This window comes from Larus michahellis, chromosome 6, assembly GCF_964199755.1.
Source record: "Larus michahellis chromosome 6, bLarMic1.1, whole genome shotgun sequence".
In the NCBI taxonomy this organism is placed as follows: Eukaryota; Metazoa; Chordata; class Aves; order Charadriiformes; family Laridae; genus Larus; species Larus michahellis.
In genome coordinates, this window is record NC_133901.1 from 17285279 (window position 1) to 17311396 (window position 26118).

The 26118-nt window shown below is 41.4% G+C and overlaps 2 protein-coding genes and 1 long non-coding RNA gene across 21 annotated transcripts in view; 2 read left to right on the top strand and 1 right to left on the bottom strand.

Annotated features, from left to right (window-relative positions):
- Positions 1–16616, top strand: part of KLHL24 (kelch like family member 24) — a 58147-nt gene extending 41531 nt beyond the window's left edge. For 7 of the 11 annotated variants that reach the window (XM_074591729.1, XM_074591731.1, XM_074591730.1 and 4 more), the window contains 6 exons: positions 4908–5895; positions 11024–11208; positions 12318–12436; positions 13559–13747; positions 14185–14373; positions 15525–16616. In XM_074591729.1, the coding sequence (XP_074447830.1) occupies positions 4976–5895; positions 11024–11208; positions 12318–12436; positions 13559–13747; positions 14185–14373; positions 15525–15725 (1803 nt within the window). In that variant the 5' untranslated portion in view covers positions 4908–4975 and the 3' untranslated portion in view covers positions 15726–16616. Of the gene's footprint in view, positions 1–1272; positions 1363–1930; positions 1964–4907; positions 5896–11023; positions 11209–12317; positions 12437–13558; positions 13748–14184; positions 14374–15524 lie in introns of all 11 variants that reach the window. The other 4 variants (XM_074591734.1, XM_074591733.1, XM_074591726.1 and 1 more) reach the window with 2 other exon arrangements.
- On the bottom strand, positions 562–24219 carry LOC141744888 (uncharacterized). Its single transcript, XR_012587618.1, has 5 exons — positions 24066–24219; positions 23269–23379; positions 9353–9495; positions 1107–1374; positions 562–1003 (listed from the first exon to the last, which is right to left on the bottom strand). It is a non-coding gene; the product is annotated as an uncharacterized LOC141744888 (long non-coding RNA).
- A 164-nt stretch (positions 24220–24383) lies between these two features.
- The window catches only part of YEATS2 (YEATS domain containing 2), a 51950-nt gene continuing 50215 nt past the window's right edge, over positions 24384–26118 (top strand). For 3 of the 9 annotated variants that reach the window (XR_012587511.1, XR_012587512.1, XR_012587513.1), the window contains exons 1-2: positions 24384–24439; positions 25348–25457. Coding sequence is in view for 5 of the 9 variants with exons in the window: in XM_074590875.1 (XP_074446976.1) it covers positions 25358–25457 (100 nt within the window). In the remaining 4 variants the exon portion in view is untranslated. The remainder of the gene's footprint in view (positions 24440–25347; positions 25458–26118) is intronic. The other 6 variants (XR_012587510.1, XM_074590874.1, XM_074590877.1 and 3 more) reach the window with 3 other exon arrangements.

The window sequence follows — 26118 nt, forward strand, 5'->3', positions numbered from 1 at the left end:
GTATCGGCGGGGCCCGGCCGCGCCTGGCGGTGTCACATACACGCGTTTAGGTATTAGTGCAATTTCGCGTTGTTACAAACTCAAAATTCCTGTTCCCTTAGGTAGACGTGGTCTCGCTGGGTTGTGGTAGCAGCCTGGCTGCTGCCGGGCTGCTGGGTGAGTGCGGTGGGTGTTTGGTTCGGGTTCACATGCCTTGAAGCACACAGTTGTGTGCGATGTTCCAGGCTTTTTTTTTAAAGGAAAACGTGTAAAAATGACAGTGAAACCAAGGGAGAAGAGAGGTGACTTTTTCCCAGTCTCATCCCCACAGATTAATGAAAGTATGCAAGGCTTTTTTTTTTTTTTCCTCCCCCCCCTCCAGTAGGTGTGTGACCTTTTCACTTACACAAAGGTTATCTAAAGACTCCTGCCCAGGTTAAAGGTGTTCCTTTTTGCTGCTTGTTTTTGTTTTGTTTTACTTAATAAGTATGAGTCTCATGTCCGAATCAGTTCCTGTTTTTGCTGGGTGATTCTTGAGGACACTTAGGGCTTTCTTTGTGTGTCATTGGCCTGATTACTATTGAATTTTGGCATTCAGAGCATATATTTTTTAATGAAAATAGTGTCTTACATTTAAAAAACCTCTGTGGTGCAACTAACTCTTTACCACGTCGCTTGGAATCCTTGTTTACTAGTTATTCAGTATTCTCAAAGACTTCATTCATCTTAAAGGCATTCAGATCCTCAATTTCTATTGTAAAACAAGACAAATATTATGTTTTTTAAAGTCCTTTAAAATCGACAATGTTTTTTTTATGTCCTGAAGAAGGAAAAATAAATGCTGTGGTGTTTTTTTTTTTGGTGGAGGGAAAGGTTATGTTCTTTTTTTTTTTTTTCCCCTCCTCTCTCTTCCTTTAAAAGAAAAAAACAAACCCTAGAGCACGTGCAGCGCGTTGGCCAGTCTGCTGCTGTTTGCCTTCTGGTAAGGACAGCCAAGGTGAAGCACATCTGCAGATCACGTTATCTGAAATCACAGAGAAAATAACTAGAATTAGCCAAACCCGAGTTACAGTTCCCATGCTTCGGGATGAAAATACCATTTATTTTGTTAATTTGGGTTGCGTTACCTTGGGGTGCTGTTGCTAACACCGTGCCAGGTGATGGTAGAGGTGACTCGTCAGCTCGCTGGGGCTGCCAGGGCTGTGCCGGCGGTGTCCCTGTGTCCCTCGGTGGCCGCGGGGCAGCTCCCCGGGACAGTGTCTGTTCCCAGCGCCTCTTTTTTTCCCTCCACAGGCGGTCACCGGTCCGGCCACACCACACGAGTAGGCGCGCAGGGTGGAAGCCACCTCCGCTGGCAGCAGCGGAAGCCCAGCTCACCTTCAGGTACTCCTGAAACTACACCCTGAGGGTGAGCTTTGATGCCGAGCTTGGGCGCACCTGATGACTAGGTGTTACCCTGACCCTGGCTGCGTGGCTCCTCTGCTGCTTTCCGACAGTTCTACTAGCGGAGCAAAGGAGTCCTGTGAGGCAGAAGTGATGGAAAAACAGCCCTACCAGAAAGTTGTTAACTGTTGCCAGAGCTGCGTGGGTGAAGGGAGAGGGGTAAAATCCATGAGGATGGTGCAGTGGAGGAAGGAGGAGTTTAGTGCAACGTAAAAATAATTTGCCTAGGAGGATTTACTGATAGAAGGTGTCAAGGGCAAACACAGACCTCGTCTACTGGCCTCTGTGTTGGGCTCTTAGTCAGATTATTTCTGAGGAACGTCCTGTGTAGACAAGTCTACAGACAATATAGATTAAGGAAATAGAGGAACCTGATCATCTGGTAAACCCAGAGATTAATTTAGACATATACACATGCAAGGCAACATCCATGTCAGAGCTGTGTCTGTATTTGTAAACTGTTTTTAAAACATGTTGACAGAAAATGTGATTTGTTTTTCCTTTCCAGTTTTTCGAATGGGTAGACTCTGATTTGTTTAAGGTCTGTCCTCGTTGACCCTTGCTCAGGCAAGCAATCTAATGCATTGTGTATTTTTTTGATACAATAATTTCCAGTAGTTGTCTGTGGGGGGAAAAATCTAATTTTGCTTTTGCTTGGTTTAAACTTACTGAAGATATCTCAAATTTAAATTCTCCAAATGACTGGTGCTTTATAGTGCAGAGTCTGTAGGCATGTGCAGGTACCCTTACATACATAAAGGGAGGTGCGGGCAGGTCTGTCCTCTTGTAAGCGTGTCCCTCCCTTGCGCACGGCGCAGCACAGCCCCAGGCACGATTCCCCTTTCCAGCTTTGGGCTGAAATGTGGGGCAGGCAGCTGAAGGGGTGACTTTTTAGAACTGCCAGAGCAAGAGTTGCAAGAAGGCCATTTCTATGTCTGATAGAGCTGAACATGTGACAGTGTTACCGATAGTCTTACAAAATTACTTTGCTTAAGCAAACCTACAGAAGTAATTAACTGGATGGAAATCGAAGTATAGTATATTCAAAAGCAGCTGTTTCTGCAATGGAGTGTACTTCTTTTTCCTTTCCATTCTCTTCTTTGTGAATTTGCAGTATTTATCCCCTTGATTAGTTTTTGCTCCATGGATGACTTTTGTTTAGTCTCCCATTTCTTTAAACCATTGAGACATTAAAAAAAAATAAATCACTTGCTGACCACCAGTTTCATGTTGTTCCAAGCACAAAGACGACGTTGCTTCCTGCAGTGAGCAGTCTTAACCCAGCACCCTTATTTCCATTTATTAGTGATTGCATGATATAGTGTCTTCTTAAGTCTTCTCACATAATGAGAAAGATTTAATCTTGAAGCTTTTTTTTTTTTTTTCACTTCGTTGCCATGTTTTGCCCTTTTCATGCAATATGCCAGTGTCTTGTTTCTGATCTCAGGCTACCTTTGCTTTGGAAAAGCTCCATTAGCTTTAGTGAAATTCATCTGATTTAAATCTGTGACACTGGAATCAAGCCTTTAGGGTTTATATGTATGTTTTCATTGTTACATTTCCCTTTTCTACTGCTGATGCTTCATTTCTGCCGACTTTCTCATGCTGAGTAGTACGGAATTAATTGCAGATAAAGTTCAATGTAAGGGTTAGGGTGCTAGCAGCAGAGCTGCTGGGGTGGTGGTGGTTGTTGGTTTTGTTTTTTATCTGGCCTGCGTCATTACAGGGTAAAACGGTTGTGAAATATGTTGGCTAGAATATCTGCTACAGACTAGACTGTCCGTTTATGCCTCGTTAAAATCTCTCTGAAGCAATCGGTTATTAGATAGGCTCATTGCAACAGTGTTTTTCAGGCATCAAAGTGACAGCTGATCCTGTTTTAATTCAAATTAAGTATTTCGTAGGGTGAGCGATACCAAGAATCTACCTTGTAAATATGTGTAAAAAAAAAAAAATTGTATATGGAAAATTATAATTTTTAAACCTCTTTTCTCAATGAGTAAATGTACAGCACACATTCTTTTCTTGCTCTTTGTTAAGACGGTGCCTTTTAAAGGTGCTGTTGTCATGATTTAGCCCCAGCCGGCAACGTAAAATGCCTGTTTAAAAAAAGCGTGTTTATTGTGTTCTATATTAAGCGATGATGTAGCCAGACTTGGATTGGGTAATTGCAGCTCTAAAGATGCTAGCACGTCAGGAAATGAAATTGCTGTGAGGAGCTGACATTTACTGACTGTCTTAAGTGGGGAATGAGGGAAACTGAACATAACTTCTTGGAAGCATGAAAAAAAATAATCCATGAAATGTAAAATAATTCAGTGCATGTCCTTCTAGACATACAGATAAATATTACATGCATTTAGAATGATACCGATGTCAGACCCAAAAGGGTGTTTTGCCCAGCCTCTTGCTGCCTCAGTGTATTTTGGTGGGCATTCATCTGGTTCATTTGAAAGCTCAGGAGTGGCAAAAAGCTCTATTGTTGCTAGACTGGTTGATCACGTTACCTCTAACAGGCACTATCTGCAAAATCAGCAGCATCTTCTTCACCTGCAAGCTTGAATATTGGCATATGCTAACATTTGGCTACTTGGTTTTTGTAACTTCAGTGCTCTGATCATGTGTGTGTGTGTGTTTGCGTGCTGGGGGGACATCATACACTACATATTTGAAACTGGAAAGTGTCTGGGCATAAGGTTTTGCTAATAATGATTTGCTAGTAGTACTTTGGAAAGCAGAAAATATCCCTGTCCTCAGGTAAGTTGTCCTTGGTTCTTATTTTCACAAACAAACGCAGTTCTTTCTTCATTCTGTTTTGTGCGCTAGCAGTTCGCATTCATTTTTAATTGAATCTTAGATTATCAGTGAACTGATTTTTAGATGCCACGAATGAACAGGTGAAAACTTACGGCTGAGGTTATTCATAGAGATAGCTGAATGTTATCAAACACTAGTAGTATAAGAATTCATTATGATAGACTTTATAATGAAAATGGAGTGGTTTCTTCACTGAATTTTTATTTTGGAAACTTCAGTCTTTTTTCTCTCCTTTTGACTAGTGCTGTTATAGTAGCACTTGGCTGCTCCAGCTGAAATGAGGATTACACTGAAAAATTAGAAAAACCCAAGTTCTGTATCTTTATCCAGGAAATCTTTGGCTTCTGTCAGTTGGATGATTTGCCGAGATCTCATTTGGGTTTTTTTTAATCTTGAACACTAATGCAATGCCAGTGGTGCTCGGACATTCAGAACTTGCCTTCCATGACACCTGTTCTATGGGTATATTTTGTATTTAACGTGCAGCAGATAATGCTGTATTGCCTGGCGCAAGGTGCAGGGTAATTTGCCCTGTAATACTGTGTCACCTGTTATAAAGGTCAAAAATTGTACCAATCCTTAGAGTGACCAAACAAGTATCTTGTCTAATTCTTGTGATGAAGTTAACAATATACCAGATTGAATACTGAAGTGTTTTAATTTTTCAGACCGTAGCACTGCGAAGGAGAACCTCTGCAAACTTTTCTCAATGACTCTATAGCCAACTGATGTAACAATGGTACTAATCTTGGGACGCAGACTGAATAGAGAGGATAGCGGGATACGAGATTCCCCTGCAACCAAGCGGAAAGTTTTTGAAATGGACCCAAAATCGTTGTCAGGCCCTGAGTTTTTTGACTTCTCCTCGGGATCATCCCATGCTGAAAGCATACTCCAGATCTTCAATGAATTTCGAGACAGCCGGTTGTTCACGGATGTCATTATCTGTGTGGAAGGCAGGGAGTTTCCCTGCCACCGCGCAGTTCTCTCAGCCTGCAGCAGCTACTTCCGAGCCATGTTTTGCAACGATCACAGGGAAAGCAGAGAGATGTTGGTGGAGATCAATGGCATTTTTGCTGAAGCTATGGATTGCTTTTTACAGTACGTATACACTGGCAAGGTGAAAATCACTACGGAGAACGTGCAGTATCTCTTTGAAACATCAAGTCTCTTTCAGATTAGTGTTTTGCGTGACGCCTGTGCCAAGTTCCTGGAAGAACAGCTGGATCCTTGCAATTGCCTGGGAATCCAGCGCTTTGCAGATACACACTCACTCAAGACGCTGTTCACCAAGTGCAGGAATTTTGCACTGCAGACATTTGAGGATGTGTCCCAGCACGAAGAATTCCTCGAACTGGGGAAGGATGAGCTTATTGATTACATTTGCAGTGATGAACTGGTCATCAGTAAGGAAGAGATGGTGTTTGAAGCTGTCATGCGCTGGGTGTACCGGGCGGTTGAGTTGCGAAGACCAGTGTTACACGAACTTCTGACGCATGTCAGGCTCCCCTTGTTACACCCAAACTACTTTGTTCAGACTGTGGAAGTGGACCAGCTGATTCAGAATTCCCCGGAGTGCTATCAGCTCCTGCATGAAGCCAGGCGATACCATATCCTTGGGAATGAGATGATGTCTCCCAGAACTAGGCCACGCAGGTGAGGAAACTTCCCCCTCTTTCCCCCCGCCTTATTTATGTAGGAGAAGGACATAGTTCGATGTTCAGGTGTCTGACATACATGTGCCCAGAAAAAAAATCTTCTTGCCGATTATTTTATTTTGCATTCTGGAGCCACTATAGTTACGCTTCTGTACTTCCCCACAACATGTGAAGCTCACGCATGTCTTGAAAATGTACATAAGTGAGTCTTTTTGCACAAATCACTTCATTGCTATGAAATAAACAACTGTTCAGGTAAGTGAAGTTATATTATCTTGGAAGTAAAATATTTTCTAAAGGTTAATGCTTGCTAGGTGAGAGCTGAAGTTATTTCATACAATAGCACCGTCTTGAACTTACAGTGCTATAGCAGGTAAACCGTTCCATTTCCCAACCTTCTTTCTTTTTATAACAAAGTCACATAAGTGTACAGCACACTATAAAGGATGCGGATGGGGATATATATTCAGAGCATTTGCTTGCTACATCACAAATACTTTACAGATGGAGTAGTACACGGATTTGTAATAGACAGTAGACAGCAGAACAACAGATTCTTAACTGTAAAGAAACTAAATCTTGCATTTTCAAAGAATTATGAAACAGTTTGTGAAGTATTTCATGCTTATTCTGTGACATTTTAATAATTCAGATTTGCTGCCGCTTAATAATGCGTTACACAAATAGCTGACTGAAGTTGCAAGAAGAAATGAGGAAGAGTCCATTTAGTGGCATTTATGAGCAATGGTGGTTATGATGTTTTTTTTTTCCTGGAAAATATTTTCCCCATAAAAGCCTTCCCTCCACATGGTAGTTGACAAGATAGTTCATTGTTAACTCCAGCTGATTTGAGCTGTAGTTATAAAATCATGTGTTATATTGAGGTGATGCAATGAGCTGGTCTGGACAAACAGATTGTGTTAGGAGTTACTCCTCTTTGTTTACTCTTAGTCACATGTGGTTGCTGTACAGTGACTGTGCTGGGAACCTTTATTTTTTTTGGCATGTGTTAAAAGCTTGCTTATAGGGGGGAAGAAAAAAATACTTGGCAAGCTTTTGCCCCATTAGTGGCTTTCCAGTCTTCAATCCTGCCGTGAGAGAAGAAATTCTTCTTAAACTCATTGCAGCCCTGCTGTCAGGTTTTCTAAGCCATACGCTGGCATGGAAGGTCTTTGGAAACGTTTGGATTGTGGCAGTTTGGAAACTGATGCAATGATAGTTTCTGCAGCATTTCATACCCCGGGTCCGGGCCTGAGGGAAGGACCAGGGGAATTCAGACCAAAGAAAGACCTCCTTGTTTCACGAGCAGTTGGAGGGGGGCTGTATCTTGTGGTATTTGATGTGGCGTTTGTTGTACGTTTATTACTCAATTTGATAAAGAAAGCAAATACACTCAGACCTAGCAGTCTTGTCGAAGTGTATGTGCTTGAGAATGGGAATAGCCTCGGTGTAGCGTTCCAGTCTGAAAATGAAGTACCTTGCCTAATACAGGTGATTTCCAAAGCTGAGGGGAGCGTGTTGCTTTGGGATTTGGGGGGTTTTGTTGGTTTTACTGCTGAGCTTATTAAACTGCCCTGTGAATTCCAGTAGGCAGGAACAAGAGAAGTAATTTACAAAGAGAAAAACTGGCTGGCCTCCCAGCAGGAATTTTTTCCCCTTTTCTATATTACATTCATGGAATAGCTCTTTGTCATTTGTTTCTGTTGCCTGTTTGTTTCTGTTGCCTATAGCAAAAAGAGATTGTGTTTTAAAACAGTTACCAGGTCCCCCTTCCACCATGTCATCACACCTTTTCTGGGCATTTCACGGGGGTTTGGGGAGGAGAGGACACTGAAGAGCTCTCTGTCTTCTTTCTTGCCTTCCTCCAATTTCTTTTTCATATAAACTGTTTCTAAAAGAAGACAGGCTGTGGGATCAGAAATTCCCATGGCAGTGTTTTTACTGAAACTTCTGGAAATCAATTGTGATTCCTTGTATGGGTATGTAGACACCTACCCATTTTTTTTAAAAGAACACTGCGGAGTGCAGTTTCACAGTTGACTTTTTTTCCTTTTTGAAGCCAGTGAAGAGTTACCTGAAGTAAATAAAAGTTTAAAACGTGGCATAAGGGTTGTCTGCTTGCTCTTTGTGTTGCATGCCACATACATGCAGAAGGCCTCTTTGAAAGAGCTTTTCAGTTCTGTATTTGCAATGACATAGTGACATCTTGAGGTTGTCTCTCATGCTCCTTTTAAGTCTCTCTTGTCCCCTGCTGGTTGTGTTGCATAGCAAATCTCCAAGCCGACATCAAGCAGTGAGCAACAGTACGTTTCCATATCCAAACCAAAACAGGCTCTTCCTACTGTATGCTTTGAATTATCTTCAGGTTTTCATATACTATTGAATCCGTCAGTCGCACAGTACCTCTTAAGGTGTCTGATAACAATATGAGAGTGTCTTCTTAGTTAGAAGTTTAGTACATTTATTTTAACACATCCTTTTTGGTTGCCTTTAGAAAGCTTTAATGCAGTCCCTTATTTTTTACCCCAAGGAGATGAGTTTTTATTTCACTTTATATTTCGGTCTTGAATCCCATTTGCTACCCAAGAGTGAATTTACAGGAGAAAAGAAGTAGTAATTTACCAGAATCCTGGTAACTTGTTTCCCAAACTTAAAATGTTTTTGAATGTAATCTGTTTGAACTACTCGAAGTTGTTCTGTCCAGCTGAGGCTGTGCTGGCTGGTGTTCCCACCTCGTCTGGAGTCCTGTGTGTAACTCGGGACCCCTTGGAAACCTGCTCTTGGGAACGTATGGGATTATATGATACTCTGTCAGTTGTCTTCTACTCCCCCTTTTCTAATTTGTGCACCTTTTCCTGACGAGAGTCTGTCTCCTGGAATCTCTCTGGTGCCTTTTTTAGCTCACCTCTGTTATTTTGCTCACCTACTTTCTTCTGAGGGCTGCAAGGAGGACTTCCTGTACTGCTGGTTGAGATTGCAGCTTTTTCTAATCTCCATTCAAATATATCCTTAGTTCTGTTCTGGAATTAGCCTTTGCCTGTATGGTCTTTTTGTGTACTCCCATGATTTTTGATTTTATTTTTTTTAAACTGATGTGCACTTATTCGTTTGCAAAAAATCTTTTGGAACTAACCTTAAAACCTATACAGCACGAGACTCCTTCAAGAAAAACATAATGGAGAAAATGTTTGTTAACTGAAGAAAGGATATGGTTCTAAGGTACTAAAATGTTGGGGAAATCTTTGGTTTTCTGTGGATTTGAAATACTGTACTAAATTAATATTTCCTTTAAAGAGCAAAACTCCCATCACAGCAATTCATAAAGAGCTCTCTCCAAGCAAAGACTTTTGGTTCGTTTATTTTAAAATAAAGATTGATAAGCTTTTCAGTAAGTAAGTGGAGGCCTTGATTCTAATCTAGAAAGTAATCAATAGACAAACCTCTTTGGTACGTACAGTAAGCTGATGTATTTGGGCTTGCATCTAAGGCAAATGATGAGATGAGTATCTTGCTTTTAAGGAAATTTTCTGGGTAACGCTTTGCTGGCACAGGAACTTCCCCTCTCTTATCCTTTGAGAGATTCTTTTCAGAGTTGTTCCTCAAAAAAGCAAAAAACAGTAACAGTAAATATACATAGAACCCAAGAAGGAGCATGACTTCAAAGCTGAGGAGCTGAAGAGAGTGTTTCGTCTGACTAGTTCAGGTGCGTAAGTATGCTTCTTTCATACATATCCCCATTAGATAATCTTACAGTACATTATCATTCAGCATTGCCTTTGCCTATTTAAAAATATTCCGAGTAGAAATATGTATAGTATATTTAAATTGTGGTGTGTGGTGACAAGGAGATAGAAGGGCTAACTGGCTTTATGCCTGATGTTTGAAAACAGGGAAAACGTCATCAGGATTTATAAGTTAATATGTGCATAAGTTCACATGTTAGGAAATTTGGGGACAAATCATGCAACTTTTGTCTCAAATGCAGTCATAAGTCATGTTTTTTTTCCGAAACAGGACTGCAGTACTCAGCAATGGTGTGAATGAGATGCCAGTTCGTATCGGGATCAAAGTTAAAACACAGCAAAAGGGGTTACCAAAAATAAAATCAATCTTGCATTCAGTTTTACTTAATTAATAGACATCAGTCCTTGAAATAACTGTATCACTGCAAAATCCTTTAAAAATCCTCTGAAAAGATTTTGACAAATGCTTACAAGGAATTGTAAATTTGAGAGGAGGAATAAAAGTTGGTAATATGTTGATTTGCACGTTGAAAATGGTTGTTTGATTCTGTACATTCAAATGTGGATTAACATATAATGATTTTTGTTATTGCTGTGAATGCAGACTATGTGTAATGCAGAAGCATCAGCTTAAGTAGAAGGAGAATGAGAGCACAGAATAGAAGTTCAAGGCTTATTTCTGTACATTGCAGACTGTCTAATGCTTAATTTTTACACACTGAGTTTTAGGTTTTGGTTTAGGCTTTAATTTTTATTTCAGTGTTCCTTAATGTTTCCTTTTATCACTATGCTAGTTTTTCACTTTTTTAACTGTGCGTTGACTCTAAGGTCTCTTTCTTTTCCCTTATTTTGGTGACTGTATGCCTTCAGATTCCCCCCCCCCCCCCCCCCCCGGAAATAACCTAAAACATTTTACATTTCATGAATATTTAAGCAATGTAGAATACTCTGAATTTTGTGAAATTCGAGGGAGGGGAGTACTGGTTTTGGTGTGAAAGGGATTGCTCATCTCATTGTCTCAGGCCATACTTGAACTCTTGTTTCTGATATCTGTATGTACACAGTCAAATTATTAGAGTAAGGGCTTTCTGTATTTCTTAATTATTTGATTTTTACGTAGAACATTGTGCAGTGTGACTCCAGCACTTATACAGAACACTTGTCAGTGTGGTCCCCTGCTATGTAATGAGACAGCTGGAAACAGTGAAAACCTCTAACTGTGCTAAATGACTCTTTCTTCCTTTTTATTTTTACTTTGCTGTAGAAGTTAATGTTAAATAGTCAGTTCTTCAGTTTTCACACAATTCTGAAGACAATGTTGTTTGGCCTCCATGTACTAATAAATATCTTCTACATCTTAGTTTTCTATGTTCACTTTTTTAGATCAACTGGTTATTCTGAGGTGATAGTTGTTGTTGGAGGCTGTGAACGAGTTGGAGGGTTTAATTTGCCATATACTGAGTGCTACGACCCCGTAACAGGAGAGTGGAAGTCACTGGCTAAACTTCCAGAGTTTACCAAGTCTGAGTATGCAGTGTGTGCTCTACGGAATGATATTCTTGTTTCAGGTGAATAATCCTAAAAAATTTAAGACTTCCTTCTTTGCTGTTTGGGGGGGTTTGGGGGACTGTTTTTCGTACTGTGAACTTCCAGAAGCTCAACTGAAAGTCACTTTTTGATGTAAATGGTCACCACCAGCCCCAAACCAATCTTCTTGTAGACAAAAGTGTTTTCTGGGATTTTTGTCTGGTATTAATCGGCATTTTTTTACAGCTGATTCCAGGATATCAATTCTATTTAAAGAAACTAGCTTATGCTCATTAAGTACACCGCTTTAAAATATAGTAGTGGCCTATTTGCAGCAACAGTTGGAAAAATTATGAGCAAAAAGTCCCAAGCAGTCTTTTCCCAGCGGTGTGCTGGTTAAAAACAACAGTTGCTGAGGAGTGCTGCAGCACTGGTACGTTGCTGGTGACTCGTTCCTGTCGTGTGGGTGCCTAGACTCCAAAAGAAAAACAGCTAAAGCTTATTCTTATTGTGGGAACGGAAAATGGAAACAAATTCCTTTTAGCACCTGAGTTGGGGATCAGTTTATACCAGCCTTTTACAGTGAAATGAGCAATAGCTATGGGTTTTTAAAGACCTCTCATTCAGTTCTTTAGCAAATTACAGGGTACAGCTGATGGTTTAGACACCAAGCCCCATGTGTTTAACCAAAGAAGCCATCTCCTCAGATTTTAGTACCTGTGTCATGTGAATAAAATGTAAAATGAAGGCGGTGGATGCACGAAGCAAATAGAGGAACAGTCAGTGTTAGGGTTGTGCCATGGGGCACAGAAATGGTTAAGATTTCGAGTGTCTCATCCAGCCAGTGACACTAAAGAAACCTGAAGAGCATGGGCAAAAGCCATTAAAATGCATTCCAGTCTCAAGAAATAATCCAGTGCTATCTCAGTGTGTTACTGGGAAATCCACACATAAGTAAAATAACTTACTGTATGTTTTCAGGTTTTAAATCCACTGAAATTGACTTTTTCAGTCTAACATATATAGATAGATCTTTATTTCACCTAAAAGGATATAGTTTTCATTGCCTGCTGTAGGGGGGCATGTTAATAGTTAACGTTTCTCATTCAGTAATGAATTCATTCAAATTGTCATATTTTTGTTTTTAAAGGTGGAAGAATCAATAGCCGGGATGTTTGGATTTATAACTCTCAACTCAACATTTGGATCAGAGTTGCCTCCTTAAATAAAGGCAGATGGCGTCATAAAATGGCTGTTCTTCTTGGTAAAGTAAGAGAAGTATATTTATTTATTTTTTTTATAGTGGGGATGTTTGCTATATATAAGAAAACAGTGGAGAAAACATAGGTACGTATTCAGTCTTACTTTGTATTTCCTATCAATTATAAAAATACAATATATCAGATAAAATAATATTTTAAACAATTAGGCTTTTAAACCACTCGGACACTATCTGTGGAGATGAAAATCATGTTACCCTTCAGTTATGTATTTTCTGTGGGTTTTTTGTCATTGAAGTGGCTTATCCCCAACAAGCAATTTTTTGGGAAACAGAAGAAGCATCTGGATTTGCCTGTGCTTCGAAAGTGCTGTCAAAAGTTTAACAGTTTATGCAGTTATTAACAGAAACTGGTACTGCTCTGAATGTCAGCCCTGTGCTCTTTTATTTAATGTTTTATATTGAAATGAACCAAATATATACTGTGGGGAAATAGGAGGTTTTGCTGTGTTTTGAAGGTATATATGACTTAACGTAAAAACAGTAATTGGGATCAACTGCCCGTGAGGATTCCATTAATGAAAGTTAGTGAGGGTGTGCATGTGGCGTCCCTTGGAGTGAGTAACTTCTTGGAGATGAGATTTGCAGCTGGAGTAAACAGAGGGAAGAAGGTAGACACAAATAATAATGAGCTGTTTCTTCAATATGAGCGAAGCAACAGGAAAGTAAAGAAATGTTTACCAACTGAGAGGAAGAAATATTTTGTAAGCAAATAGGAAAAAAGTAAAAGACAGAAAAGAAAAGGTAAATTCAGGCAGACTTTTGCTGCTGCTGTTGCTGAATGTAATCTGTAAAAAGAGAAATGCAGAGGAGTGCCTTTTTTAACAAATGCGATTCAAATAGGAAGTTTCTATCTCAGTATTAGTAATACTATGCTTTGGATGTCTGTGTGCAGTGTCATTCTACATGTGACTGAATGGAACTCTCCAAAGAGTCTTTACCTATTATTTTTAGACCATATTCTTCTCTTATGTATAAATTAAAAATTTGAGGAAAGTATCCCTCCACAAACGTAGCAAATTAGGATTCTTGCAGCTTTAAATTAATTTAATATTTAAGTGTAATAACTACTCTAAAAATGGAATGATGATATTTTTCACCACTTTGCGTAGGTATATGTTGTTGGAGGATATGATGGGCAAAACCGTCTCAGCAGTGTTGAGTGTTACGATTCATTTTCCAATCGATGGACAGAGGTGGCTCCCCTTAAAGAAGCTGTGAGCTCCCCAGCAGTCACCAGCTGCGTGGGCAAACTCTTCGTGATTGGTGGTGGTCCTGATGACAACACGTGTTCTGACAAGGTCAGTTAATTGTATTTGATTGCATCTTCTATCCATGGTAAACAGTACTGCTGTTTTAAAAACAGATCATACAGAGATTTGTTTTAACTGGTTTGGACTGAGTGGAGTATGGAATTACGATAATACAAAAAAACACAGAGTAGAAAACGTTAACTCAATAACATACTGTTACTGTGGTCTTTCTCATGGATACTGTCATTGGCTTCACAAGTTCTGTGAATACTTAAACCTGACTGTTGGGAAAACAATGTTGAATATAGTGTTTATATATAGACATTATTGATATATGGACCTATATTTATACTGACTTCATTTTCATGGTGAGATACTACCCACCAGGTATTGCTTCTTTGGCTCTCCTTGTATAACCTGTGTGGGTGTGCCAGGTTATTATTTCGGTTAGGCCTTTAATCTGAAATGCGTGTGTTTGTTTTCAGGTTCAGTCTTTCGATCCCGATACTAATTCTTGGCTACTCCGTGCAACTATCCCTATCGCAAAAAGATGTATTACGGCTGTGTCTTTAAACAATCTGATCTACGTTGCTGGTGGGCTCACCAAAGCAATATACTGCTATGATCCAATTGAGGACTACTGGATGCACGTACAGAATACATTCAGCAGACAGGTAATTAACTCTAAATGGCCTGTAGACATCTGAAAGGTATTTTTTAACATTAGCATCTTGGCATGAAATGAGTATGCAGTTGTTTAACCCTCTTAATATCGCATCTCTGATTCCATTCTTGCTTTACTGCTCCATCTGTATAATTCTAAACCTCACAAGAGAGGAAGTTTCTAAACCGGTAGCTTTTCAGCTGCGTGTTACTGTTAGCCAGTCCAGTCCTTTTGCTTGAGAGGGGTTACTGTTGGAGAACAGTGTAACAGCATAACGGATGATGTTTTAATTGTCTAGAAGTTATCTCTGTCAAGTTCTGCTACATGTTTTAATTTAGACTGAAGATAGTAATTTCCTTATAATTGATTAAAGCCTTTCAGTGTAACAAAAAATATTGAAGGCTGCTTTTACTTCAGCAGTGAGAGCTGTAGCACTTCAACATATGGAACACCAAGCAGAATTTTAAAATGTGTCCCCTTGTTAGTAAAATGTGTGTGTGTGTATCAGTTAATTTTCCCTGTGTTTTTAAAACATCAATCATATACTCTGTGGTACCTACCTTAACAGAAATGTGTTCTTTTTCCTGGCCTTCTCTCTATTTTGATCAGCGTTCCTTACTTGATTGAATATTTTTTCCATGCCTGCTTTTAAGGAAGAAACAAAATCCTATCTCTCTCTATTTCAAATAAGACATAGCACTGTCTTTTTCTTATGCACACTTTTTTTAGTCATGGCTTTTTTCCTCTCCCCTGTTTACATCCCTCTTAATTATCTGTTACTCCTCTAAGGTGCTGCTCCTTGTTTCCATTTTTTTTACGTTAATAGTACGTACTGTGGTCCCTCTTCTGAAAACCTTTGTTCTCTCCTCCTTTCCTTATCTGATATGTTTAAATGGTAAGTACAGTGCTCAGCTGTATTCCTTGTCTGAGCTATGTGCAGTGAAGGCTTAGATCTGAAATACTCTTTTCTGTAGGATTGTGCTGATGATTTCCCCAACTGTTGTGCTTTCTGCATTAGCCCTTTCAGGAGGGAATAGTGTAGACTGGTCTGTTTACACATGGTAGTCACAATGCTGTCCTTCTGCACTGGGGTGGTAGACGTGCAGCAACTGAGGTCTTGTTTTTAAATAATCACGTATTCCTTTGTGTATTTTGAAACAGGAGAATTGTGGCATGTCTGTGTGTAATGGAAAAATCTATATCCTTGGTGGAAGAAGAGAAAACGGTGAAGCCACAGACACTATTCTTTGTTATGACCCTGCAACGGGCATTATCACAGGAGTAGCAGCCATGCCCAGGCCAGTATCATACCACGGCTGTGTGACGATTCATAGATATAATGAAAAAGGCTTTAAACTGTAATTTTTTTTCTCGAAAAAAGAAGATGGCATGAACGAATCCAGTGGTCTGCTGCAAGACAGGCTTTTTAAAGATTCCTGAAGTGGGAAAATGCCCTTTCCCTACATACGTGTCATATGAAAATTGTATCCTGTGCCTTTTAGAAAAAAGAGTTAATTTAACTTACAAAGCAAGTCTACAAATCTATCCAGTAACCAGAATTCAGTTTTACCTGCTGTGGGCTCTGATATGAGAGCAGTAATCATACGTTGTACTAGTATTCAGAAAGTTTGCCCTATGTGTGATTAGTAATTAAAATCTTGGAAGCCTTGTGCGGAAAGTGCCTTCACAAGTATTTGTGCCTGTGTCCTAAGAAGTGACATCTGCAAGGTGTTCAGGTTCTGCTAATTGGAAAAATAAATAGGCGAGTAAATTCCAAAGAATCACCTAGGATAATTACCTACAATTTTTAAAAAGCTTACATAATTATAATCTATATGCACAGCAATTCTTATAAGCAGATTGCTTGGCTTACAAGCAGATCATGCATTGCAAACCAACCCAAACAAAACAAGCTACATAGGACAGATATTAGAATCTTTGAGCAGTGCTTTTTTCTGAAGGAGAAGCTGTATTTTAGTGAGCCACTGCAACATTTTGAAGTGATGATTGTGTACCTTAACACTATGGACCTCATTCATAGTGTTGCTAAAAGTTCATCAGAAGTACAAGGCTAACAGGACATGGAAAACTAGTGACTGCTGGGGCGTAGGCATGCATCTGTGAAGCAAACTTCAAATCCCAGTTCTTAACTTTTTTAATAGTATGGCTGAAGTCTGAAAGTTACTGGGTTTGTTCTTTGCTCATAGTGAAGTCTCTCTAAACTATTGAAGGAATAAAGGGTGATGAACTCTGGATTCTTCTGCTTTTCTGAATCCCGTTATATAAATTACCCGGTGGTAAAGGTTGTGACTTGGGTTGCACCCTACAGCTTGTAAACTGGTCTTTGGGATAGCTCAGCTGCAGAGATGGCAGAGTACCTGCCAAGTGTTTCTTGGCCTTTCTTCAGACAATCACTTACTCTAGCACAGTTAAACTACTGTATAAGCTGCTTGGCCACAGATAAAGAAGTTCTGTGAAGGTCCCTCCTCTCACCAGAAAAATATCTGTGGACCTGTCCACGTAGCCATATGAGGTAACTCCCACGTAACATGTGTTAGCTAATTTTGAAGCCTAGGAAGCACCTGTATTTTGACCACCACTCCCCTTTTTCTTTTTTTTTAAGTCCTCCCTCGATTTCTGTCCTAGGTTGCTTTATTTCCAGTACAGAGTTGTATAGTTGAGGCACAAGTTCATAAAAACTGAAATAGCACTTGAGAGTTGGAAAATTAATAGGATTGTCTGTGTACCAATTTCCTGTTAAGCACCAAAAACCTCAGGAACTGCCTTTCAAAGGAATTCTGAGGACAGCAGCCAGTAGGGAAGTTGGTCAGTGCCAGGGTAGGGGAAAAAAAACAAACCATAAGGCCCCTGCAGAGACAGCCCTGGCCTCAGGGCTCTGGTCTCCGTGCTTGCTCAGGAGGGTGAAAACAAGCACCATCTCTGGGACGTCGTTTGTTCCACTGGACTTTCTTCATCCGTTTTCCCAGAGTATTTCTTCATGAGGTGGAAATTCTGACCCTCAGTGAAGCTGTGCCAAACTGGGAGTCATCATTTTCAGTAACATATGGTCATGACTTTTAAAGAGCACTGGGAGCTGCACTTTGTGATGCATTAACTTGTAACCTCAGGAAAGGACACAAATTTCAGTTTCTGGCTGAATACCAAACACTGCTTTGTATATGTTAAGAATACTGGTAAAATATGAATCTCTGCGTATCAGTGATGTAATTAGGGAGTCGGTCCCTGAGCATGAACATATATATTGCCCTAAAAAGAAAGTCCCTCGGTAGTGTAAGACAAATCAATTGGATAAATTAATCCTTTTCTGAATTTCTTGTGTTTCTGCTCGCCAAGCATTACTTTGAAAAGGTAATTTCAGTACCTGTGAATAAGGTCCGTTGATAGCAATGGTAATTGCCCAGTAACTGATATTATATACTAACACTGTATATAACTTGCGCCATCATTGTAAATGAAAATGTAAAAAAAAAAAATATAGGAGCACTTCATTAGAGATGCAATTTGAAAAATACTATCCTTTCCTTCGATTTCCTTCTTGTTTGTGTTGAGACTTGTAATGTTTGTCATACTAAACTCTTTTTAAGCATTCTTTATTCTGTAGGTGTAGAACAATGACATCTATGTATACATATCTTTTAATCTGTGTTTATAATACTGCAGTACTCTGTAAATAACAAGATACTGCTTTCTATGATTTTGAAGATTCATTTTATAGTTTAGTTGTCTTTTCTTAACAATTCATGTACTGTTACGGTTACATATTACTTTGGAAAGTGACTGTGTTTAATGAACCAGTAAATGCAGAAACATAGATGTAGAAGAAGACTTCTGCTTACAATTCCTGAGAACCTGTATTCAGTTATGCAGTGCTGAAGAGTTACATGTGTGGAGCATTGCTAAAATGGCAGTTACTCATGCAATGATTCCCTTAAAACAAGCAGTGGATTTTATTATTTTTTTTGCTTGTTAACTCTGTAAATAATTTGCACTTACTATTGTTCTGTTAGAACAATTATTTTTGGATGTACTAGAAAAGAACAATTCACCTCTGGTTTAATGAAAACTATTTTTCTAGAAGGATGCTTTAGCTTGGAAGTCTCATTCCTGAGCCACCTGTTCCCCGATGCATTTCACTTGGGTATAGATGAATTCAAAGATTTAAATTCTCACTATTATGAATATCTACCTGCTTGCAGTTTATGGACTTGAGCAGCAAGGTGGGGGTGGGGTCTCAGCTAGGAGAGAAAATTATTAATGTTGTCTAGTATAATCAAAAAGATTTCCATCATAAATGGTAATAGGTTTGGTAGCTCCACTCTAGAGACACCTGCACAAAGATGTAACTTCAGTCTAATCATACATGGGAAGGGGGCTCACGTATCTCCAAAGTCATACCGAAAAAATAAATTCTAAGACTTGTCTGATATTGCACTCCATTAAACAGATAATTATCTTTAAAGTATTTCACTCTTAAAAAGAAGTGAGAGTAAATGTTTCCCTTTTCCATTTTGACGTCCACTTCATGAGTTACATTCTTCTGTTCTTAGCAATGCGATGTTAATTGAAAGGAAAATTGATGCTTCTTTGCAGCCTGGCTTCAAGAAGGTTCTGAGTAGATAACTCCAGTACTGCAGTATAGTGCAGCATATAGCCTTCTGCTTTTACAGTACTGTGCATTCCCTCATTTTACAGCCATCGAGCATGTAACGTTGCCTGGTAATCGTTTAGTTTTACCTGTAGGCTCCATTCTTGGTAGTACTTAAGGAGCATAACTTGTGCGCTCTCTTCTGTTTGTACCATCAGGTGGTTCACTTTATGGTATGTGCCTGGTATGTGTTTTGAGGATTAGGCACTGTGCTTTCAACTCTAGCACCAAGGGTCCAGAGTTCTACTGTTTATTTTTTTTGTTTTAATTAGCACCAATGCAGTTCTTATCAAAGACTGCTTTTGCTTCTACTCTCTGAATTACAGATATCTTTAATGCAGATTATGATGGATATGGACCCTTATGATAATTTACTCAAGCTTTTTAAATGATACTTTTAATACTGCAAATTTTTGAGAGAGGCTGATGATGTAGGAAGAGGAGGTGCTCACCTTGACAAAGGCTCACAGAGGAAGCTTTGGTCACTTGTGCTTGAGAACTCCAGCTTCTTCCTCAAAATAGTTGAGTTCACCATGTTATCTTAGATAATTACTCAGTTTATCCTGCTTTTGTTTTATTTGACCTACAAGGACAAAACAAGAAGCAGTCTGGCTCCCTTTGACTTCATGTTTCCCTCCTGCCCCAGGCACAGTGATGTGCTGGAGCTATCGCTTTCGACGGGTACACAGAGCTGTGAACTTAGTCCAGCTCCAGAGAGACAAGAGAAACTCCTGGGGGGTGAGAAATGGCAGGAGGAAAGGCAGTGCGTGCATTTGGCTGGGCGTCCTGAAACCAAGATGCTCTGGATCCTCCTAAGTTTGCAATTCCATATGCTGAAACTTGGGCGGTAAAAATATTTAATGTTGGTCAACTCCCTGAACTCAGTTGGAGTGATAAAGATGCATATATGGTCATGGTCTTCTAGTGGCAATCTTCGAGAAAGCCAAAGGTTCGTTTTTCCTAATTGCCCAACTAGGCAATTATACATGGGCTTTTTCTACCACTGAAGCTGGCAAAAGCCAGTTCAAGAGCATTAAGAAACTTACACAACTTGATCACTGTGAGGCAAAACGAATGTTTTCGTCTGAATGCGGTCTCATGCACACAAGAAAGAACAAATTAAATGTTTTGTTGTGCCTGGTTAAAAAAAAAATCTGAGCAATATATACTCAGAAAAGGAGTCTACAAGGTAAAATGAGGTCTTTTAAGCAGAAATTTGCTGTCCTTGGCCTGCTGGCCAAGGAGTGATTTATTATTTTTTTTAATATGTCTAGCACACAGGTTTCCTCAGTGTTGAATTATTTCAGGTGGCATTAATAAAAATGGATGTTGCTGTCAGTTTATCATGATTGTATCAGTGCCATGAGCATTGCCACAAAACAGTAAGCAGCCTCCTACCAACCCCAGATCAGATGTGTGAATCACCTGTTCTCTGCACCCTGGCCTCTCATCAGCTGTGTTCCATAACTAATGTTACACATAAATTCATGTTACTGAAAGTATATAGGCCTGATAATGTTGCTGTCTAAGAACTCTATTTGCAGGAACATTTCTTTTTTCTTCTACTGTAGTGCTCCAGTCTCTGCTCATATGTTTATGTGTGCACATCTGTGCCTGTGAATAATTCTGTGATCATTTTCTGATAATGCTGTTAGAAGTAATGCACATAAAAGCTCCTGTGTACAGCATGTTGATAATGTAATTATGGCTTACTCTGTATTATTAGTTCCAAAGAAAATAATGTGTGTTAATTTTGAAAATACCTGTGCCTTGAATTCATCTGTATTTTTATCTATTGTGATAAAGAGCTTGGATTACTTCTCCCACTTTGTTATCTGTATTAGGATCGGTCTTACTGTCCAGACTGTTGATGTCCTTCTAAGAGAAATAAATCTTGCCATTCATTAACTAGAATAGTTAAACCTCTTGTTTAGAATATGCCTAGAATGCTTCCATTATTAGAATGCTATGTCAGATTTAATCTAGGGAAAATCAGTATTTGTTTTTTCCTATTTTTTGTTTCCAGCACTCCTCAGTGACAAAGGATTTGAGTTCAGTCTTTGACTTCCTGTCCTTAACATGTACAGTTTCTTTGATTTAGTCAGTAGCCTCTATGGTATTTCTGAACACTCCGACTTGTCAGTCATGAACCTCTTGTTCAATATACGTAATACGAAGCAATAATATGGTGCAGCATGGCAATAAGCAAAATCAAGAGACTTGAATGTAATGTACCATTTCATCTGTGTAAATGCTGGACCTATGAGTCATTCTCCTTTTGGTGCACCTGTAGCAATTTGGAGTCAGATTAATAGGAGCTACTTGGCCATGGAAAGGGTATTTACCTCCTGGACTGTTACTTATATTTTATCTTCACCTGAAATCATGTTGTGATTTTCCTTTTTTGCTGAGAAAGACAGCAGTTTGTGTTTTTCCTTGCCAGTTCCTTTATCTACTGAAACATAAAGGGTGTGGTTCCTTGAAGAGCTGATCCTGTCTTCAAGAACAACCTGGTGCAGCACAAATGACATTTGAACAAAAAAAAAAAAAGTGCAGACTGCTTGCTGTGTGCCAGAGTCAATGTAACATTATCTTGCATATAACATTAAGGTCCTCAGATTGTGCTGACAGTAGAAAAGTGATTTTGTAATGTAGCGCAATTGCAATAACACCTGTTATATTTAAATATATATTTCTTGCATAATTCTTCGAAAGTTTTTTAAAGTTCAGTGTACCTAATAAACATTTGCTTTTTGAGTAGTTCACTGTGTTTTATTTTGGTTATGAGAAGTTCCAGGGGCTTGGTGATGCAAGAAGGAAACTCCTTCCTGTTTTTTCTGGGCCATTTAACTTGTTGGATTCTGCCCCTTTGCAGTCTCTATATCCATCCATCGATCTCATCTTCTGTCACCTAGTCTAGGTGTTTTCCCTGCTCATCTTTCTGTCCTCATCGTGCAACTTTACTATTGATGTGAATAAAAGCAAGCTGGAGGCTGTGCAGAAGAGTAAACTTGAAAGAGAAGTGGAAAAATGATAAAGCAGAGGGGTGGGATGTGAGATAGTGTTTAGTCCTGGGTATTGCAATGGGAAGAGGATGTGAATGGACTTGGAAGACAAAAACAGCATGGGAAATCAGGAAAAGGTAACAATGCTAGGAAGGCAACTGGAAACAATACAGGTTGGGAAGAATCCGATAGAAGTTTATTCTCCTAAAATTAGCTACTTGTCCATCTCGAGGTTCCACTGCCAGGGCAGGGTAAGGGCTGAGATGGGGTGGCACTACACTTGAACGGATACAAAGAAAGTATTTGGTTTAATATCACATTTTTTTACAGATTACATTAATTTTCTCATGTATTTCCTAGTGGAACAGTAGCTGTACTCTTGGCTTCCTCTTTCCTGTAACATGTATTCTGGATCTCAGAATCATAACTTGCCCTTCATGTAATAGTAGTCTTGCCTTCTTCCCAAAAACATTTAGATACTGTGGCAATCAAATACAGCTTCCATAGCTTTGCCCTGTAGCCCACTGAGATCTAATCTGCATCACAAGTCTATTCCCTGTGTCGTGTATTCAGATGTGGGGTGTTCTGGATATACCAAAATAAAGCCCAAGGCACTGGGACCATGACACTTGATATACTCTGTCTCTCTGACACGGCAAAATAAGGATAAAGAGAAGCTCTTTTGTAGAAATGATGTCAGACATTCTGCATTTTAATATAACTTAAATGGACACAATGATATGCTGCATCTTTTTTTTCCTGCAGCTTTAAGCTGCAGAAAAGTGAAGTAGCTGCACTAGTTTCAACAGTTTTGAACCTAGCCCCATGGAGATGAGAGAGTCTATACGCTGTACTACTGACATACGCAGCAATTTTCAAATATCTTCTAATGTGAAATAAAACTTGGCAAGCCAGTTGTGTGCTGCAGTTCTACAGTGTGGCCAGGCTCGTTCACAGCAACCAAGAGGTTCTTGCTGTGGTGCCATAAATAAGTTATGACCAAGTTCAACGCTTGCAGAAGTTCACTTTCATGAAAGAAGTAACATTGCCTGAAAGGGAATTCACAGACTGCAAAGCAATGGAAATAATTCTGAGGGCTGGAAGCCCATCTTAAGATATTTTAAGTCTTAAAAATAGTGAAGTGGCAGCAATATTTTAACAACAGCCTCTTCTTCCTCTTCCCATTAAGCAGGAGAAATGAAGAAAATAAAACTGAGCTACATTATATACTTACGTTTCCTGATGAGCATGATACAATTTCAAGTATAAGAACAGTCTCAACTGATTTGCCGTAATTCACATTTGTTGTTTGGTAAGAAGTCAAAAAAACATTGTAGTGGTGGTCCTGAAATGAGAAAAAAAAAAAAGGACTTTAAGGCCTAAGCCTTGAACGTTCAGTGTACGCTTGCTCATTAGTGGCTTTATAAATAAGTTGCAAATACATGTATGAGCAGGACATTAATTTATGCTGGTTAGCAGCTCACTGTGTAGGCCATGGGACTACCACAGACCAAAGCACCACTTGCCACCAGCCGCACCCAACAAAGGTGTTACAACCTGGCCAAAACCAAACACAAACTGTGGTACTAACTGCGCTAATTTGTACAGTTTTAGCCCTGATTTGAGAGACTATGAAACACGGTGAGTGGTTAAGTGCGGTATGAGATGTTTTTGAAGCCTATATGCGAGGGGATGAGAGCAAAAGCCTTGTGCACACAACAGGCGAGGGCAGTCTGGGGCAGCCCTGTGAGGGGACACTGGGCCTTCGGCGTCCTGCACCTCAGATGGGCCGAGCCTCATATCCTGGGTCTTTGTCTAATCATCTTCCTTCACTGATCGCTACGTAAGATATCTTCTTCAAATTTTATTATTAAAGTTGCTTCAGACAGTAAATTGGGATTAGACCAGTACATGAATGTATATAAACAAAAACATTACAGCATCGCCAACCTCGGCTACTTTCTGGTGTTGAGGGTTAGTTAGTGCCCACCGGTGTTAAGGGTTAATTTGCGCCCACAAACTGCTTGTTACCTCCACACCCAGCGCCGAAGAGCAGAGCGGCGCGATCGGGTCTCCACAGCCACCGCGGTCCGTCCGCCTTTCCCTCAGCGGCCTCCCGCGCCCCGCGCCAGTCCCTCAGGGCCCAGTAGTGCTGGCGGTGCGGGCCTGCCCCCCGCCCCCCGCCAAGGCGGCACCTGCCCGCCGTCGCCGCCCCGCCCCTCCGCCGCTGTCCGCCTGCGCGGTCCCCGCCCCAGCCGCTGACGGGCAGCCGGCGGCGCGGCCCTGCGCTCATGGCGGCGGCGGCGCTGGCGGCGGCGGGCCGGGGCGGCGGGGCGCGGCGCTGAGCGGCGCGGGGCAGCGGCGGGCGGGGGCGGCCGGGGCAGGCGGCGCGCGGCGGCGCGCGGGTGAGCGACGGGGAGGGGGAGGAGGGAGGGGAGAGGGAGGAGCGCGCGGCGGCGGCTTTGTGTGTCCGTGTGTGTGTGTCTGTGTGTGTGTGCGCGCGCGCGCGGGCTGGGGGAGGGGAGCGGCACGTGGGCCCGGGCGCGCGGGCGGGGCCCCGCCCACCCACCGGCTTCACCTCACAGCGGCGGGTTCCCGGCCGCGGGGAGAGACCGCCCCTGGACGCGGGGAGCCGGGCTGGGCAGCGGCGGGGTCACCCCGCGGTGGGGGAGCCGGGCAGGGCCTGGGGGGCCCCTCAGGAATGCGGGGTGTGGGTCGAGGGAGCGCCCGGCTCGGCGGCACCGAGCGTTCCTTTCCCAGGAGGCGGCAGTGCCCGTGCCGGCGGAAACACGGCTCTCCTGAAGCCACCCCTCAGGCCACAGCCGGGTGTCCTCACAGATCTCCTGAAGCCACCCCTCAAACCCTAGCTGGGTGACCTCCCGGATCCCGGTGGCCACCCCTCAGGCCACAGCAGGGTGTCCTCCTGGATCTCCTGAAGCCACCCGTCAAACCCTAGCTGGGTGTCCTCCTGGATCCCAGTAGCCACCCCTCAGTCCACAGCTGGGTGTCCTCCCAGATTCGTGGGGTGCAGGGGGCTCTTTGCCTCAGCGGGCAGTGGTTTGCTGTGGCAGCATCGCCATGGCTGTGTGACCACAGGCTGTGGTGAGCTGCTGAGATCAGGAGGCGGTTGAAGCTCCTGGACCATACAGAGCGGGACCAGCACCCAGTGTTGCAGTTGTGGGTTAATCGTTAGCAACTGGGGAAGGAGGTGTCCCAGCTCTTTCTAGGCCTTCCCATGGTGGGAAGTTGAAGCCTGCCCAGAAGGTCACTGTGAGTGATGTTAGCACTTTTATTTTTTTTCTCGGCGGAGTAGAGGGGAGAACATGTCTGGGATCAAGAGAGTGATCGCTGAAAAGGACCCCGACTATGAGGACATCACCATCACGCATCGCAACAAGCGTCAGAAAGCAGCCGAACAGTCAGGTAGGAGCTGTCTGATCCAAAGGGATCTTCCAGGTGGAGTTAGAAATGCTAGGGATGTGCATGCTCTCTGCAGACTTGTCAGGAAAGGACTGGGGTAGGAGCTAAGGGGTCAAGGGCAGAAAATGAGCAAGGGAGCTAGCGATGCCTCTGTATAGCCAAACGAAGATGTGACTGTTGTCCATGGAGCCATTCCTGCCTGCTGGCTGAACTGGGCATCAGTAATGGCAACAGTAAAGCATGGTCTTGCAGACTTTGGTGCGTGATGGCAGCTAGAGCATGAGCTCTTCAGGGCCCCAGCCATCTACTTGGGTTCCTGTTGCTTACCGAAATGTTCGGCAGTGCATCTTCCCAGCAGTTGCCAGTACTGAGATGTACTCCAACCTGTGCATTTGTTTTGCAGTTGAAGTCTGCTTTGAGAAAGACTGACAGTTTGTTCACATTTTGAAGGATACAGGTACAGCGTGGGGACAGGCAGGAGGAAATCTATGACTCTGCAATAGTCTGGCTCTTGGAAGAAGACAAGTGCTTGCAAGAGTAGGCAGATAAAGTGAAATGGAGCAGCGTAGTAAGGGTAGAGCCGTGAAAAGGAAGGGACTTTGAAAGATGCAAGGCAGGAGGAGTGGCTACCTGACTGAAGGAAAGGTGAAAAAAGAAGTGTAGT